Source organism: Pipistrellus hanaki, assembly GCF_964339955.1.
Source record: "Pipistrellus hanaki genome assembly, chromosome: 3".
Taxonomy (NCBI): domain Eukaryota; kingdom Metazoa; phylum Chordata; class Mammalia; order Chiroptera; family Vespertilionidae; genus Pipistrellus; species Pipistrellus hanaki.
In genome coordinates, this window is record NC_140505.1 from 186,861,343 (window position 1) to 186,875,443 (window position 14,101).

The 14,101-nt window shown below is 60.4% G+C and overlaps 2 protein-coding genes across 3 annotated transcripts; one reads left to right on the plus strand and one right to left on the minus strand.

Annotated features, from left to right (window-relative positions):
• Positions 1-370: 370 nt before the first annotated feature.
• Positions 371-7,285, minus strand: CENPM (centromere protein M). 2 transcript variants are annotated; one of them, XM_084876698.1, is made up of 7 exons: positions 7,157-7,285; positions 6,567-6,646; positions 4,444-4,536; positions 3,542-3,621; positions 2,273-2,364; positions 986-1,137; positions 371-824 (listed from the first exon to the last, which is right to left on the minus strand). In XM_084876698.1, the coding sequence occupies exons 1-6, from the start codon at positions 7,211-7,213 to the stop codon at positions 997-999; spliced, it is 543 nt and encodes a 180-aa protein (XP_084732824.1). In that variant the 5' UTR covers positions 7,214-7,285; the 3' UTR covers positions 371-824; positions 986-996. The 2 variants fall into 2 exon arrangements, with proteins under 2 accessions (XP_084732824.1, XP_084732825.1); XM_084876699.1 differs by having other exon boundaries at positions 371-795; positions 957-1,137.
• Positions 7,286-10,237: 2,952 nt separating this feature from the next.
• Positions 10,238-13,142, plus strand: SMIM45 (small integral membrane protein 45). The gene is made up of 2 exons (XM_084876165.1): positions 10,238-10,555; positions 12,843-13,142. Exon 2 carries the CDS (start codon positions 12,855-12,857, stop codon positions 13,059-13,061), a length of 207 nt encoding a protein of 68 aa, XP_084732291.1. The 5' UTR covers positions 10,238-10,555; positions 12,843-12,854; the 3' UTR covers positions 13,062-13,142.
• Positions 13,143-14,101: the final 959 nt, after the last annotated feature.

The following is a 14,101-nucleotide window of genomic DNA, read 5'->3' on the forward strand; positions in this document are numbered from 1 at the left end:
CTGGCACTGCCCAGGGCACCCAGCAGGATCCCTCCAGATGCCCGAGGACGGAGGGCGGGTCCGGGTGCAGGAGTGGGGTGTGGAGGTGCTGGCCCGCCCCCGGGAGCCGTGACCGGCTCTTCCCGCAGACCTCCCACCCGCCCCGGCCCCCTGGCTCACAGGGGTCCTGACTCCAGCCCGGGCACTCCCCCACGTTCTGCTCAGGCCCCAGGGAGGAGGCAGGCAGTGGTCGCGCCCAGCCCCTCGCTGCCAACCCAGAAACCAGCTCCCCTCACGCCCCTCGCACACCGGGAATCCCACGTGCCATCCGGGTTTCACCAGGGTTTGACCTTAGCTGTGTGAACCCAAATAACAGTCACCATTCGCCGGGTGCTTCCCTGGGCCCGCAAGGCGCTAACAGTTTATTATCCGCACGTGAGCAAGCGCAGGGCACACCAGCTCGGCCCTTCGCCGCTGTCATTTCATTCGGTCCCCACAGCACAAGGGAGAACAAGCTCGTCTCACCCGGGGAAACTGAGGCTCCGAGGGGCAACAAGCAGGCTCTCCAAGAATGCAAGGCCCGGATGTGGAGTCAGACTGGCTCCTGGAAGCCAGGGTCCCCGCCCCCACCCTACGTGTCATTGTTCTGAGTCCGTTCATCTGCAGAGTCAAAGCGGTGGGTGAGAGCAATGCGTTTCTGTTTTTGGTCACAGACTCTGTGTTCAAGTGGAGTCCACAGTGGAAACGGCCGTGTCTGACGGATACAGGCTCCGCTGGAGCGAGCTGGGAGTGGGCGGCGGGCTGCTCCGCGTGGGGCTCCCGCCCTCCTGCGGGAGCACAGAGCTCAGTCCTGCGGGAGCACAGAGCTCGGTCCTGCGGGAGCACAGAGCTCGGTCCTGCGGGAGCACAGAGCTCGGTCCTGAGGGAGCACAGAGCCCGGTCCTGCGGGAGCACAGAGCTCAGTCCTGCAGGAGCACAGAGCTCAGTCCTGCGGGAGCACAGAACCCGGTCCCGCCCTCACAGGTCCTCCAGGCAGGGGCTCTCAGAGCTCCTCAGCAGGGACAGCAGGCTCAGGGCGGAGACGCCGGGCACGTGGCCCGCGCAGACCTGCAGCATGCGGACCAGGCGCTGCGCCATGGAGACCCGGAAGCCTTCCACCTGCGGGGAGAGGGGGGCAGGTCAGAGTGGCCACACAGGCCTCCCGAGGGGCTGGGGCCGGAGACGGGGGGGACAGTGCAGGGCACCACCGCCCAGCAAGGCCAGGACCCTGTCCACCGCCATGACCCTGCCCGCTGCCATGACCCTGTCCGCGGCCATGACCCTGTCCGCCGCCATGACCCTGTCCGCGGCCATGACCCTGTCGGCGGCCAGGACCCTGTCCGCGGCCAGGACCCTGTCCGCCGCCATGATCCTGTCCGCGGCCATGACCCTGTCGGCGGCCAGGACCCTGTCCGCGGCCATGACCCTGTCCGCGGCCATGACCCTGTCCGCGGCCATGACCCTGTCCGCCGCCAGGACCCTGTCCGCGGGCATGACCCTGTCGGCGGCCAGGACCCTGTCCGCGGCCAGGACCCTGTCCAGGGCGCACCTCTCCGCGCAGTGTCCGCCATCTCAGCTCACGAGTCCCTCCAGCACCCCAGGGAAGCCCTTCTCGGGGTGGACAGCGTGCATCGCTCACTGCAGCTGAGAGGAGGGCAGTGCCTGACCCTGTGCTCTCAGGGAGCAGCACGGGGCCCTGTGGCAGGGCTAGAACATCACTTCACTGGGCACCCCACACCCGCCGAGCGGGTTTCCTCCTGTGTGAAATGGGGTGATAGTTCTTGCCACACAAAGCCTCAGACGATGGCGAGGCCCAAACGTGGTCATGCAGAGGTGTGTGCCCTGCATGGGGCAGGGGGCTCCCCCGGGAAGCCAGGTCTGTTCTCAGCGGTCTGCGGCTGGAAACAGACAGCAGGCCGCAGTCCTCTCAGTGCTCAGGCGCAGGGTGGCCCAGGGCTGGCGTGGCCTGCCACCTACTGGCCACACACAGAATGGCACCACCCGCCGTAAGATCAGCACCCACGTGCACCCGCCAACAGTCACAGATTCTGTAAAACTAATGACGGCTCTGGCCCACACCCAGGATGCTGTTTCACGGAGAGGTTAGTAAAGTGGAAGTTCACAGGTCCCCTGAATTCTACTCTCAGGCCAGAGGGGTCCCCAGGCTCCAGAAGAACCCCTGATCCCCGATACTGGGGATCCCTGAAGCAGCCCCGGAGCGCTGACTGCCCGTCCCCGCGCCGGACGCCCTCACCTCCAGGTCACAGAAGAGCAGGGGGCTCCGGTAGGCGCGGGCCAGCTTCAGCACGGTGCTCCGGTGCACGCTGCAGTGGCTGTCCCGCCCGGCTGCAAAGAAGCGGAGAGTGCCACGCTGTGAGCGCCCCCTGCCGGCGGCCACGGAGGGACCCTGGGCAAAGCAGCCCTCTTCGGGACACACACACACACACACACACACACACACACAATCCTGGCACCTTCTCTTCAGGGCTCTGAGATCAGGTTAGCAGACAAGGTGGAAAGGGCTCTGAAAACATGGCTTCTCATCTATAAAGTGAGGATGGCAGCAGCCCCACTGAGTTACTATGGAGACTCGGTGAACTGATATATAAGTGACTGGCACTCATTTATTCACCAATGCTTTTTATTTTCATTAAAAAATTTTTTTTTAATTGAGATTTTTAGAGAGGGGGAGAGAAAAACGTTGATGTGAAAGCAAAATATCCATTGGCTGGCCCTGCATACTCCCTACTGAGGATTGAGCCCACGTGTGCCCCGATCCGGAATGGAACCTGGTGCACGGGATGATACCCAACCCACTGAGCCACACTGGCCAGGGCTACCAGTGCTTTTGAAGATAAACCGTGCCAGGTGCTCCCCAAAAGGGGCTCCCAGTTCAGCTCAGACACACCATCCGTGCGGGATGGGTGCCCGCAGGGACCAGATTGCAGGGCTGGTTGGGGAAGCCTTCCCAGGACGCGGAAAGGAGGTGTCACCTAGACGGACGGGAAGAGGACCTGAGAGAAGCGCATGGCTCAGGAATAGGACTCTCCAGGTATGGACCTCAGCTCTCCCACTGTCTAGCTCTGGGGCCTGGGCAGGTTCCGCACCTCCTGACCAGGCTCCTCAGCTTCAAGGAGAGCGAATACCCACCTCGAGGGCTGCTTGTGAGGATGACACAGAAGCACGCGCTCAGAGCGGTGTCTGGGCAGTGAGTGCTCAGGGGAGGGTAGCGGGCACTGTCCCCACTGCTGGGAACAGCCCCGAGTCAGCAGGACTCGCTCAGAGCCACAGGCTGAACCAGAGCGGGAGGGTCAGAGGTGAGGCGGCGGGAAAGCAGAGGCCATGGGAGTCTGGGTTTTACTCTAAAACCACTCGGCCATCCACGCAAGGATCTCAGCGGAACCACTCCGGAATGCCCTTAGGAAGAACGACAGCCGGTCAGACTCCGAGGCCCGCTCCTCCCATCGGCCCGGCCTCTGCCAGGAGGACCGGCACAGGGCCCTCGGCGGGCGGGGTCACTTACCGCCCGTGACCAGGAAGCCCACCTTCCCCAGGAAGTAGGTGGCGTCCACGTGGCGCAGGGACTCCTCCACGCTCTGCAGGCTGGGAGGCCGGGCGGGGCGAGAAAACAGACCTTACCACAGAGAAGGCAGTCTCTCCACCCCCTCCATCCAGAGGCCGGAGACCACGGAGGAGGCGACAGGACTCTGCCCAGAGCATTGGAATCCTTTGTCCTTTCATTGTGTCAAACTCTTTTAATCACACCTCCGTCTGTGCCCCCGGGAGGGGAGGGCGGACAGCCTCTCCTCTGCCTCCACAGGCTGCCTCGGTCCTGTCCCCAGGGCTGCCAGCACCACAGGGAGGCCGGGCCGGGCCCTCCTGCTGCCACGGCCACGGCCCCACACTAGCCTGGGCTCCTGACCTCCCACAGGCCTTACTGGTCTTTCTTCTAAACACACTATCCTTTTTACATGAACTCCTCGCCTGGAACAGGGAGCTCACTCCATCTTTACCTGCTAAGTCCGCCTCATCGGTCAGGTGTCGCCTCCACCAGAAAGCCCACCCTGACTAAGTCCTGAGCGGCAGAGGCCTGTGTGGGCCCTCACACGTGTGCGGAAGTCCCGCCTCCTCCTGCAACGGGCTAGGAGCACACTGAGGCCAGGGGTCTGTTTCTTTCATCTCTGTGCCTGCTGTCCGGAACAGAGTGAACCTCAGGGCGCATTAGTTCAATGACAGGGGACCCTGCCAGGAGTCATCAGTGTCTCCAATCATCTCGCACTGGCCACCGCTCCCCCTCCTCCCACCCCAGGCAGCCTCTCCCTCCCTCCTCTCCTTCCCAAGTGACGTCACAAGTGACGTCACTGCCCAGCACACCCCTAAGCCTGGGCCACCCGAGCCCCGACAGCCCCACCGCCCGGCTCTCACCTGTATTTGCTGTGAAGGTTGATCACAAACACAATCAGGTCAATCCGGGGGCGATTCACATCGGAGGGCAAAGGGAGGGAATGCGCCAAGTGGCTGAAAAACAAGAAAGGTCAGGACCAAAGACACATGCACCGACATTTCACGTGCTGTCAGAGGTGCCTGACCTCTTCACCTGATGTCCTTCTGGGCAAGGCTCCTCAGGGGAGCGGAGGGGCAGGGCAGGGCTGACGCCTCTGGCAGAAGGAGTTCTGTTTAGTAGCCGCCTTGGTAAGAGGGAGCTTTGGGTAAATAGGGGTGTCGAACTCAATCAGAGAAGGGGCCAAAATCTAAAATCCAGCCTAAATCGCGGGCCGAATGGTTTACTGAACAGTCATAAACTGACAATGTCATAAACTGACAGCGGAGTGCAGTGATGACAGCGCCGTGCGGGCCACATTGCAAGGCCTGGCGGGCTGGATTTGGCCCGCGGGCCTTGTGTTTGACACATGTGGGGTAGAAGATGGCAAGGGCTAGCCAGCGGCACTGCATGCTGGGAGGGAGGCCAGGCTCAGAGGCGGGTGCTGAACTGTGAAGATTAGGGGCTGAGACTGAACTCCTTTGGAGGGTGACAGAAGGGGGTTCAAATCTCAGTTCTGCAAATTACCAGCTGTGTGCCCTTGGACAAATCACCTCATCATTCTCCTGGACTTGGGCCCTGGTTGTCAGATACCCTCCTGAAGGTTTTTAAAAAAATATATATTTTATTGATTTTGTACAGAGAGGAAGGGAGAGAGATAGAGAGTTAGAAACATCGATGAGAGAGAGTCATCGATCAGCTGCCTCTTGCACACCCCCTTCTGGGGATATGCCCGCAACCAAGGTACATGTCCTTGATCAGAATCGAACCCAGGACCCTTCAGTCCCCAAGCCAATGCTCTATCCATTGAGCCAAACTGGTTTCAGCCCTCCTGAAGGTTTTTATTGAACCTTCTATTTCTGCCCATTTCCATGTATGCCTACCACCCAGCTCCTCCCATCCCCCACCTTATAATTCAGGAAACATCAAAAAGGACAGCCCAGCCGGTCTGGCTCAGTGGTTGACCATGGTCACCTGAACCAGGAAATCACAGTTCAATTTCTGGTAAAGGGCACACACCTGGGTTGCCAGCTTGATCCCAGTAGGGGGCATGTAGGAGGCAGCCAATTGATGGTTCTTTCTCATCGTTGATATTTCTCTCTCTCGCTCTCTCTCTCTCTCTCTCTCTCTCCTTCTCTCCCTCCCTCCCTCCCTCCCTCTCTTTTCCTCTCTGAAATCAATAAAAATATATTTAAAAAACAAACAAAAAACACACCACACACTCCTAAAAGTCCAGTTACCCAGAAATTACTATTAACTAACATTAGAGCATTTTTCTAAACATATCTTCATGTACACAACATACTATACGCTTTCAGACACTAGAATAATCTAAAAATAGGTCCTGATCAGTTTGGCTCAGTGGATAGAACTCTCTGTCCCTCTCTTTTCCTCTCTGTAAAAAATCAAACATATATATATATATATTTATAAAAGACACTGGGGCCAAAACCGATTTGGCTCAGTGGATACAGCGTCGGCCTGCGGACTGAAAGGTCCCGGGTTCGATTCCGGTCAAGGACATGTACCTTGGTTGTGGGCACATCCCTAGTAGGGGGTGTGCAAGAGGCAGCTGATCAAGGATTCTCATCGATAATTCTAACTCTCTATCCCTCTGCCTTCCTCTCTATAAAAAATCAATAATATATATATTTTAAAAAGACACTGGGGAGTCACCAGTGAACAAAAGTCAAAGTCCCTGCCCTCCAGGGACTGGCCGTGGGGGCCATGCCTGGTAGACAGGAAACAAGTAAACGAACAGCAACCAGAGAAGTTTCTTACGGTGCCAAGTGTTAGAGGAAGAGAACGAGTGCGTGGTCGGGAGTGATGGAGGAGGGTACCTTAGCCAGGGCTCCACCAGGTGCTGCGGGCCAGCGAGGATGGTTGAGGGGCTGGCCACCCCGCTCCCCCTGGGCCGCCTCTCGGGCGGCTCCTGGGCTCTCCTTCCCGCCCAGCCAGCGTTCAGACCACAGCCGAGCGATCGGACGCCCCAGCCTCCGCTACTTACACCTTCAGCGAGGAGGCGCAGTCCTCCTTGAGCATCGAGTCGGCCAGCTGCTGCAGAGGAGCATCCTCCTTGCCCACCAGCTGCCCAGAGAGAGAAGGGGGCGATGTCCCTCTGAGGACATGGGGATCCGGGCACCGCCCCACGGCGGCCACCACCCCCAGGATGCTGGCTCCTGCGCACAGGGCGCCATTCACCGAAAGAAGACTCCGCCAGGCACGGCTGAGCGCCTGAGGCCTACCCCCTCTCCCGGTCTCCCCGCGCGGCACTTGCTACTTTGCGGACCCTCCGCTGACAGCCGGGCCACTCCGGGAGGCCGGACTCAGACTCATCCCCGGCTTGGAACGCAGCCTCCGGGCCAGAAACCAATCAGAAGCCAGGAAAAAACTCGCCGCGCGCCTATTGGCTGGGGCGTCCTTCAGCCTCAGAGAGCGGCTATTCTGATTGGGGAAGAATATGGCTATCCCGCCCACCACCTCTTCCGGAACAGCGCGCGCCCGCCCGCCGAAGAGCGCGGAGAACGGGCCGCTGAGGCACAGCCAGGGAGGGGAGGGGAGAGGAGGCCCCGGGGGGAGCGGGCGGCTGGCGCCTACCAAGATGGTGGCCGCGTTCAGGCCAGGCAGCTGGTCCTGCGGCCGCAACACCGACATCCCGGCCGCTGGCGGAGCCGCCGCTCCGCGACTCACTTTCAAACCCCGCTGTGGGCCCGCCCCAGTGCTCCCGAGCGCACGTGACCCTCTCTGGGCGGGGTTTTCCGTCGCGACGCCCCTTAAAGGAACCGCACCCTCCTTTTCGGACGGAGCTCCAGACTCTGAAGGTGCTGTCCATGGTGCAGGCCTTGCTTCCCGCCTCGGAGAAAGAAGGTGTGCAGTGATCCGGCCCGTTCATTTATGCGCAGTCACCGACCTGGCAGCTGCTCAGAACAAAACCGTGGGGTCGTTCTGGCTCCTCTTCGCCCCAACCCTCAGCCAGTCCTTAAATGAGCAAGCCCCTGGGTTCTCATTTTAAAATGTGACCACTTCTCATCGCCTGGCCTTCTACCTCCGCTACCACCAGGCAAGCCACAGCCTTCGCCTACTGGGCCTGTTATAACAGCCTTCTCACTGGCTCCCCGTTTGCAGCCTGGTCCCCAGGGCCCCAGGCTGCCCTCCACACAGCAATCAGAGTCAACTTTTACCGCAGAAATTAGAATAGGCCACATCTCTCATCAAAACCCACCAGGACTGCCCATCTCACAGTACATGGCACTCACCGTCACAGGCTTGGAGGCTCCGCGTGGTCTGGCCCCAGCCTCATCTGCTGCTCATCTCCCTGACCTGTCTTCAGCTCCTCTCTGTCAGGGACCATCAGGCTGTTTCTCAAATGCCCAGAGTGCCCTCTTACCTCAGGACCTGTGCCCTTGTGTCCCCTCTGGCTGAAATGCTCTTCTCTCAGGCAGTCACATTGCTTGTGTCCTCACTTATTCGTGTTTCCGATGCAGTGTCACCTTATCAGCGGGTCTTTCTTTCTTTCTTTTTTTTTTTTTTAATGTATTTTTATTGATTTTTTACAGAGAGGAAGGGAGAGAGATAGAGAGCTAGAAACGTCGATGAGAGAGAAACATCGACCAGCCGCCTCTTGCACACCCCCTACCGGGGATATGCCCGCAACCAACGTACATGTCCTTGACTGGAATCGAACCTGGGACCTTTCAGTCCGCAGACCGATGCTCTACCGCTGAACCAAACCGGTTTCGGCTAGCGGTGTCTTTCTTAATTACCACTCGCTAATAGCGAGTTGGTTAGAGCATCTTCTGAATAAGCCACGGTTGTGGGTTCGATCCCCAGTCAGGGCACATACAAGAGTCAACCAGTGAAGGCATAAATAAGCGGAACAACAAACTGCTCACTTGCTCACTCTCTCTTCCTTTCTCTGAAATCAACTTTGACTAAATAAAATAGCAAGCAAGCCCCTCCATACGCCCTATCTACCCTTTTCTGCTCTCTTTTCTCAATAGCTCTAATCCCCACTTAATACATCATCAAAAACTGTGCAGCCTCAGATTTTACCGTACTTACAAACTAATAAACCGCTCACTACGCTTTGGTCATGGCCTTACGACCCCATGAATGCTGGCAGAAGACATGGGGCTCCTTAAGAGACAAAGGACTGTCTTACTCAGTAGAAGCAATAGCCAGGGCTTTGCGCTTGTGTCAGTTCCCACGTTCTGCAGCCCCACAAGGACCCGTCATGGCTGCCTGTGCACCTGGGGGTGACATCACAGGACCTGAGGGGCGCTGCTTTTACAGTGAGTGGGAGGCCTGCTCTTTCCCTCGGGAGGGGGGGGTACCTCATTCCTCAAGGTTGCCGGCTGCAAACAGCCCTGAGAGACGGCCAGGGGTGAAGAGAGAAGCACGTTGTGGTACACTGATCCGTGCCACAGCAATGAGGGCAGAAGCGCTGTGCCGAGCGCCAAGCCAGACACCAAAGAGTGTATGCCGGGTGACCCCATGGAGATGGAATTCCAGGACAGGCAAACCAATCTCTGGTGACAGAAGTCAGATCAGCGCGTGCCTGTGGGAAGGAGATATTGCCTGGCAAAGGCAGGCGGGAGCTGCCTACGGTGATGGAAGCATGCCAGACATTGATCTGGTGGTGGTTGCACAAGTGCGTGCATTTAAGATTTGCATTTAAAAATTCATCACTGAAGCCGAAACCGGTTTGGCTCAGTGGATAGAGCGTCGGTCTGCGGACTGAAAGGTCCCGGGTCGATTCTGGTCAAGGGCATGTACCTTGGTTGCGGGCACATCCCCAGTAGGGGGTGTGTAGGAGGCAGCTGGTCGATGTTTCTCTCTCATCAATGTTTCTAGCTCTCTATCCTTCTGCCTTCCTCTCTGTAAAAAATCAATAAAATATATATATTTTTAAAAATCATCCCTGAAGATTTACAATTTTTTGCCCTGGCTAGTTTGGCTCAGTGGTTAGATTGTCAGTCCTGTGGACCCAAGGATCTTGGTTTGAGTCCCAGTCAAGGGCACTGGGGTGGGTGCAGGAAGCAACCAATTGATGTGTCTCTTTTACATTGATGCGGTTTTTTCCCCTCTCTCTCCGCCCCCCTCCCTTCCTTTCTCTCTAAAAGTCAATGGAAAAATATCCTTGGATAAGGATTTACAATAAAATAAAATGAAGATTTGTATTTTCCTGGATGCACCCTAAATGTCAATGAAAATCTCTCTGTGAAGTCCGACTCATCCTCTTTGCCCCACGGATGCTGGCGAGGACCTGACCCTTGCAGAGCCCAGATTTTTCAGAGCTGGCAGGGTGTGTATGGGGGGTGGGATCAAAGTCAGCTCACCCACAGCCTTTCCCACCAGCCTCCCCTCACCGGCTGCACTGCTGTGTCCCCACCCACTTGCCAGGGCCCAGTCTCTCCCTGTTTTCAAAGGGCAAGCCTCCGGACCCTCCCAGTTATCGCAGTCGGGGTCCCCTCCTCTCCAGACCTCCAGCTGGAGGGCCCAGCAGCCTGCTGGGTGGCTCCCACTCCTGTCCGGATCCCCCCAAACCCTTCCTGCCTGTCATCTCTGAACCCCCTGCACAGTGGGAGGGAGCCAGAAAAGGCTAGTTGCCTGGGTAACGGAGGATAAAGCCCTTGCTCTGCTAGGCTGCTGATTGGCCGAGACGGGTCCCGCCTCCTGCCATCCTGAGGTTTGGGGCCAGAAGGAAGGGTCTCCGATGGGCAGGGAGAGGTACCAGGGTGTCCAGCCAGTCCAGGACTGTCCCCTGCTGGCCTCCCCCTCCCCCGACCCCCAAGCCCTGGGCCTGGGAAGCTCTGTCCCCCGGGGGGGACATTGGCCCGTCCTTCCTCTGCCTCCAGCGCCCAGGATGGCCGCAGCCGGCAGTGACCGTGGGGACAGCAGCCGTGACTAAGTCCACGGCCGGTGCCGAGCCGCTGAGCAGAGCTAAGGTGCTGCGCTGAGCGCAGAGCCCCTGGAACAGCATCTGCAGGGCACGAGGTGGGTCTGTGGGCACGCGGGGGGCGGGGCGCCCCGGGGTGTCCGTGGCTCGGGAGGCAGGGAGAGGGGCTCTGCAGCCTCACAGTGCTCTGTGCGGAACCCTGGCTGGAATGTGCCTGGATATTTCTTCTAGATCCTCTGACAACCCCCACCCGCCCCCGCCCCCGTGCATGGGGAACCCTGAGGTCCAGAGAGGGCGAGGAGTGGCCCAAGGTCACAGAGGAGGCCTGTGCGTGTTCTGCTTCGGCTAGGCCAGGCCCGCAGGCTGCCCCCGAGTGCCCGGGGTTCTGTTCCCAGGGCTGGAGAGGTTGGGGGACCCTGGGCTCCGCTTCACAGGAATGCCTTCTGCTCTGCGGGCCCCCTGCTCATGTTTACGCTGAAAGGAGACTGGGGTCCTGGCTGGGGCCAGGGGAGGGGCACCAACCACCTTGGTTTTAGGCAGGCTGGTTCGGAGCAGCCTGTCTGCTTGGGGACCCCTGTCCCACCTCCCCCCACCCAGGCAGCACCAGGCAGCTCTGAACTTCCTCCAGAGTTCCAGCGAGGCACCGGGAAAGGAGGGCACCGCTGGCCTGACTCCGCGCCATCCAGGCTCCCTTCGCCTGACTGCTCCGTGGGCAGGGCACCGGGAAGCGTGGGGCAGGCCTGTGCTCCAGACAGCAGCGGGGACCCGGGGGCGGGACGCAGGACCGGCACGCAGCACCTCCCTCCTCTGGGCCACAGCCCCCTCCCAGGCCCACCCCAAGCAGCGTGCAGGAGGCCCTGGAGCAGAGAGGGTCCCACTCAGCCTGCCCGGAGGCCCTCCATCCCGCCCTCTCCCCTCCCCGCAGGCCAGGGGGCCTCTGCTCCTGTCTTACAGCCCAGGGGGACCTCAGGACATCACCGGGTTTGGGGTCTGGCTGTCGCCTCCCAGTGGGGTAACCCAGGCCCAGTGCGAGAACCTCTCTGGGCCCCGTTCTGAGTGTGGACAGCCACCCAGCCCATCGGCCTTGGTCAGGGCTGTGAGCGCTTTCCAACAGCATCTCCTTCCCTGCGGGCGGCAGGCAGAGGGCTCCTCCACCCGCCCCTCCTCACAGCTCAGGAAGGGTTTGGGGGGGTCACATGGTCCTGCTTTGCCCCGTTTCTGGAGATGATCTGTGATCTGGCTTTGGAAGTATGAATTGGCGTTTGCCAGGTGAACATGAGAGGCCATTGCGGGCGGGGGGATAGAGGGGGCAGAAGGCTGGGGACACGCAGGTGCAGAGGTCTGAGAGCAGATCCACAGGAGGCGTCAGGGTGAGTGGGGAGGCGGGAGGCTGGCAGAGAGCGATGTGAGCGCTCGGGACCATTCTTACCGTCTGGGCATCTGTAACGTTGGTTTGCCCGGCTCCCCACACCTGCTACCCCCCTTCCCTGCCCTGGTCCACTGGGAACTACAATCCGGCAGCCACTCCTCAGGGAGTGCTGGTCCCTTGCCGGCAGCCTGGTGCTCGGTGCACTCAGGCACTGTCTCCTTAACCATCCACACTGACCTCGGGAATGTGGCCTACTTTGATTCCCATTCTACAGGAAAGGAAACTGAGGCTCAGAGAATAAGAACAGACTTACTATGTAACACTTATGTGCCAGGCCCTGGCTCTAAGCATTCCACGTAAATTAATTCGTTTCAAGGGTCACAATAGCCCTATGACCTTAGGCATTATCTTTGTTCCCATTTTACAGATGTGGAAACCAAGGCCCACGGTGTTTGCCTGCCCCCATACTCTCCTAACGATGAGGTTGGGCCTGGGCCTGAATTCCGGAGCCTCTGTGGCCCCTGTGAATTCAACCAGGTCCCCTGGGGGTGGGTGCTTTTCCACCCCACTTTTACCAGCCATGCCTGCCAGGATGGTGGGGGCTGGGGACCCGCCGTCTGGGAGGGACTGGCAGCGGCAGCTCCTGGGGCTAATGGTGCCGTGCTGTTAGGGCAGCTGAGAGGAGGCATCGCCCATGCTGTCCCTTATGAGAGCTCTGAGGGGCAGTCACCTCTGTGAACCCCCAAGAGGCAGCGCCTGGCCCGAGGCCATGTGCCTGAGAGGCTGAGCCAGAGCCACAGCCCCCCTCACGGTGAGTGGGAGCCCGGGGGGCCCTGTGATGGGGCAGCTCTGTGCTCGGTCAGGGGCCGGTCCCGATCAGACGCTGCCCCCACTCTCCTGGGCCTCAGTCTATGGAGTGGCGCTCCGGCCTGGCTCTGTGGGCCTCTGTGACCTTGGACGGGCGGGCAGGACCAGGTCGCTCCGGCCCTCACCCCGCCCCTCCCTGTGTCCCACAGCCGGCCGCCGTGATGCCGCACTTCCTGGACTGGTTCGTGCCCCTGTACCTGGTCATCTCCGTCCTCGTCCTGGCCGGCTTCGGCGCCTGCATCTACTACTTCGAGCCGGGCCTGCAGGAGGCGCACAAGTGGCGGATGCAGCGCCCCGCGGCGGACCGGGACCTCCGTAAGACGCTGATGGTCCGCGACAACCTGGCCTTCGGGGGCCCAGAGGCCTGAGCCGCGGGCTCGGGGCACCGGGCACCCGCCCAGCCCGCCCAGCCTGGAGGCCTGGGGCAGGCGCACCACTCAGGACCCAGGCCAGCCCTCCCGCAGCGGCCCTGCTCCGGGCAGCCCCTGGCTGTGGGAAGATGGGGCATGGGTGCCTTGAGGTGTCACTGCTGCTGGCCCAGGGCTTGCCCCCCACCTCCAGCTCGCTCCCCCTTCCCGCCTTCTCCAGCTCTGGGGACACCCCCGACGGCCCCCCAGTGCCTTTTGCTGCCCAGCACTCCTGCCCCTCCCTCCACCTGAGCCTCCTGGTCTCCCATTTCCCACCGAGTCCCCAGGTACCCCCAGATGGCACCCACCCACAGCGTCTGGGCAGGCTGCCAAGCTCACCCAGGGGCAAGGCCCGTCTGGAGGGAGGTCAGCTTGGTCCAGCCCAGCCCACCCCTCTGGGCTGAGACTTGGCATTGGTGTGTGGAGGGGCACGAGGGGGCAAGATCATAGGGGAAGGAGGGTGTGTGTGTGTGTGTGTGTGTGTGTGTGTGTGTGAGAGAGAGAGAGAGAGAGAGAGAGAGAGGCTGAACAAAGTGGACAGACAGGTGGCAGGGAGGCACGTGTGTATGTGAGAGGGAAGGTGGGAGGTGTGGGAAGGGGGTGGGCCCCATGGGCAGTGTGGGACCAGCAGCAGCTCCCCGCCTCCCTCAGCTGGACTTCCCCATCCTGTACTGCATTCCAGGGCTGAGCCCAGCACCCCGAGCCAGGCCCCCAGCCCCACCCCACCCTGGAGGCCCCCTCCCGTGGGTGCCTCATGCGGACCTCACTCTCCTCCTCGGGCTTCCGTCTCAGTTACTGCAATAAAAGACTTCGCGCTGTCTTTGCGGGCCTGTCTCCGTCCCTGGAGGTGGGGTCGTGGCCGTCACCTCGCTGGGGGGACTCAGATCGGGATGGACCTCCGCGGGGCAGAGCACAACGTCTCACAGCGGCACCAGGACATTCCCGACCTGATCGCTCTCTGCCGTGGGGGCCGGCCGGCTGCAGGTGATGAACACCCGGGG

Bases quoted from the DNA above. Each gene is read 5' to 3' on its own strand.
- CENPM (XM_084876698.1), bottom strand. From the start codon at position 7,213: ATGTCGGTGTTGCGGCCGCAGGACCAGCTGCCTGGCCTGAACGCGGCC. The intron at 4,537-6,566 runs GTAAGTAGCGGA...CTTGTTTTTCAG, and splicing joins TGCGCCTCCTCGCTGAAGGT to CCACTTGGCGCATTCCCTCC. The intron at 2,365-3,541 runs GTAAGTGACCCC...GCTTCTTTGCAG, and splicing joins GGGCTTCCTGGTCACGGGCG to CCGGGCGGGACAGCCACTGC.
- SMIM45 (XM_084876165.1), top strand. From the start codon at position 12,855: ATGCCGCACTTCCTGGACTGGTTCGTGCCCCTGTACCTGGTCATCTCC.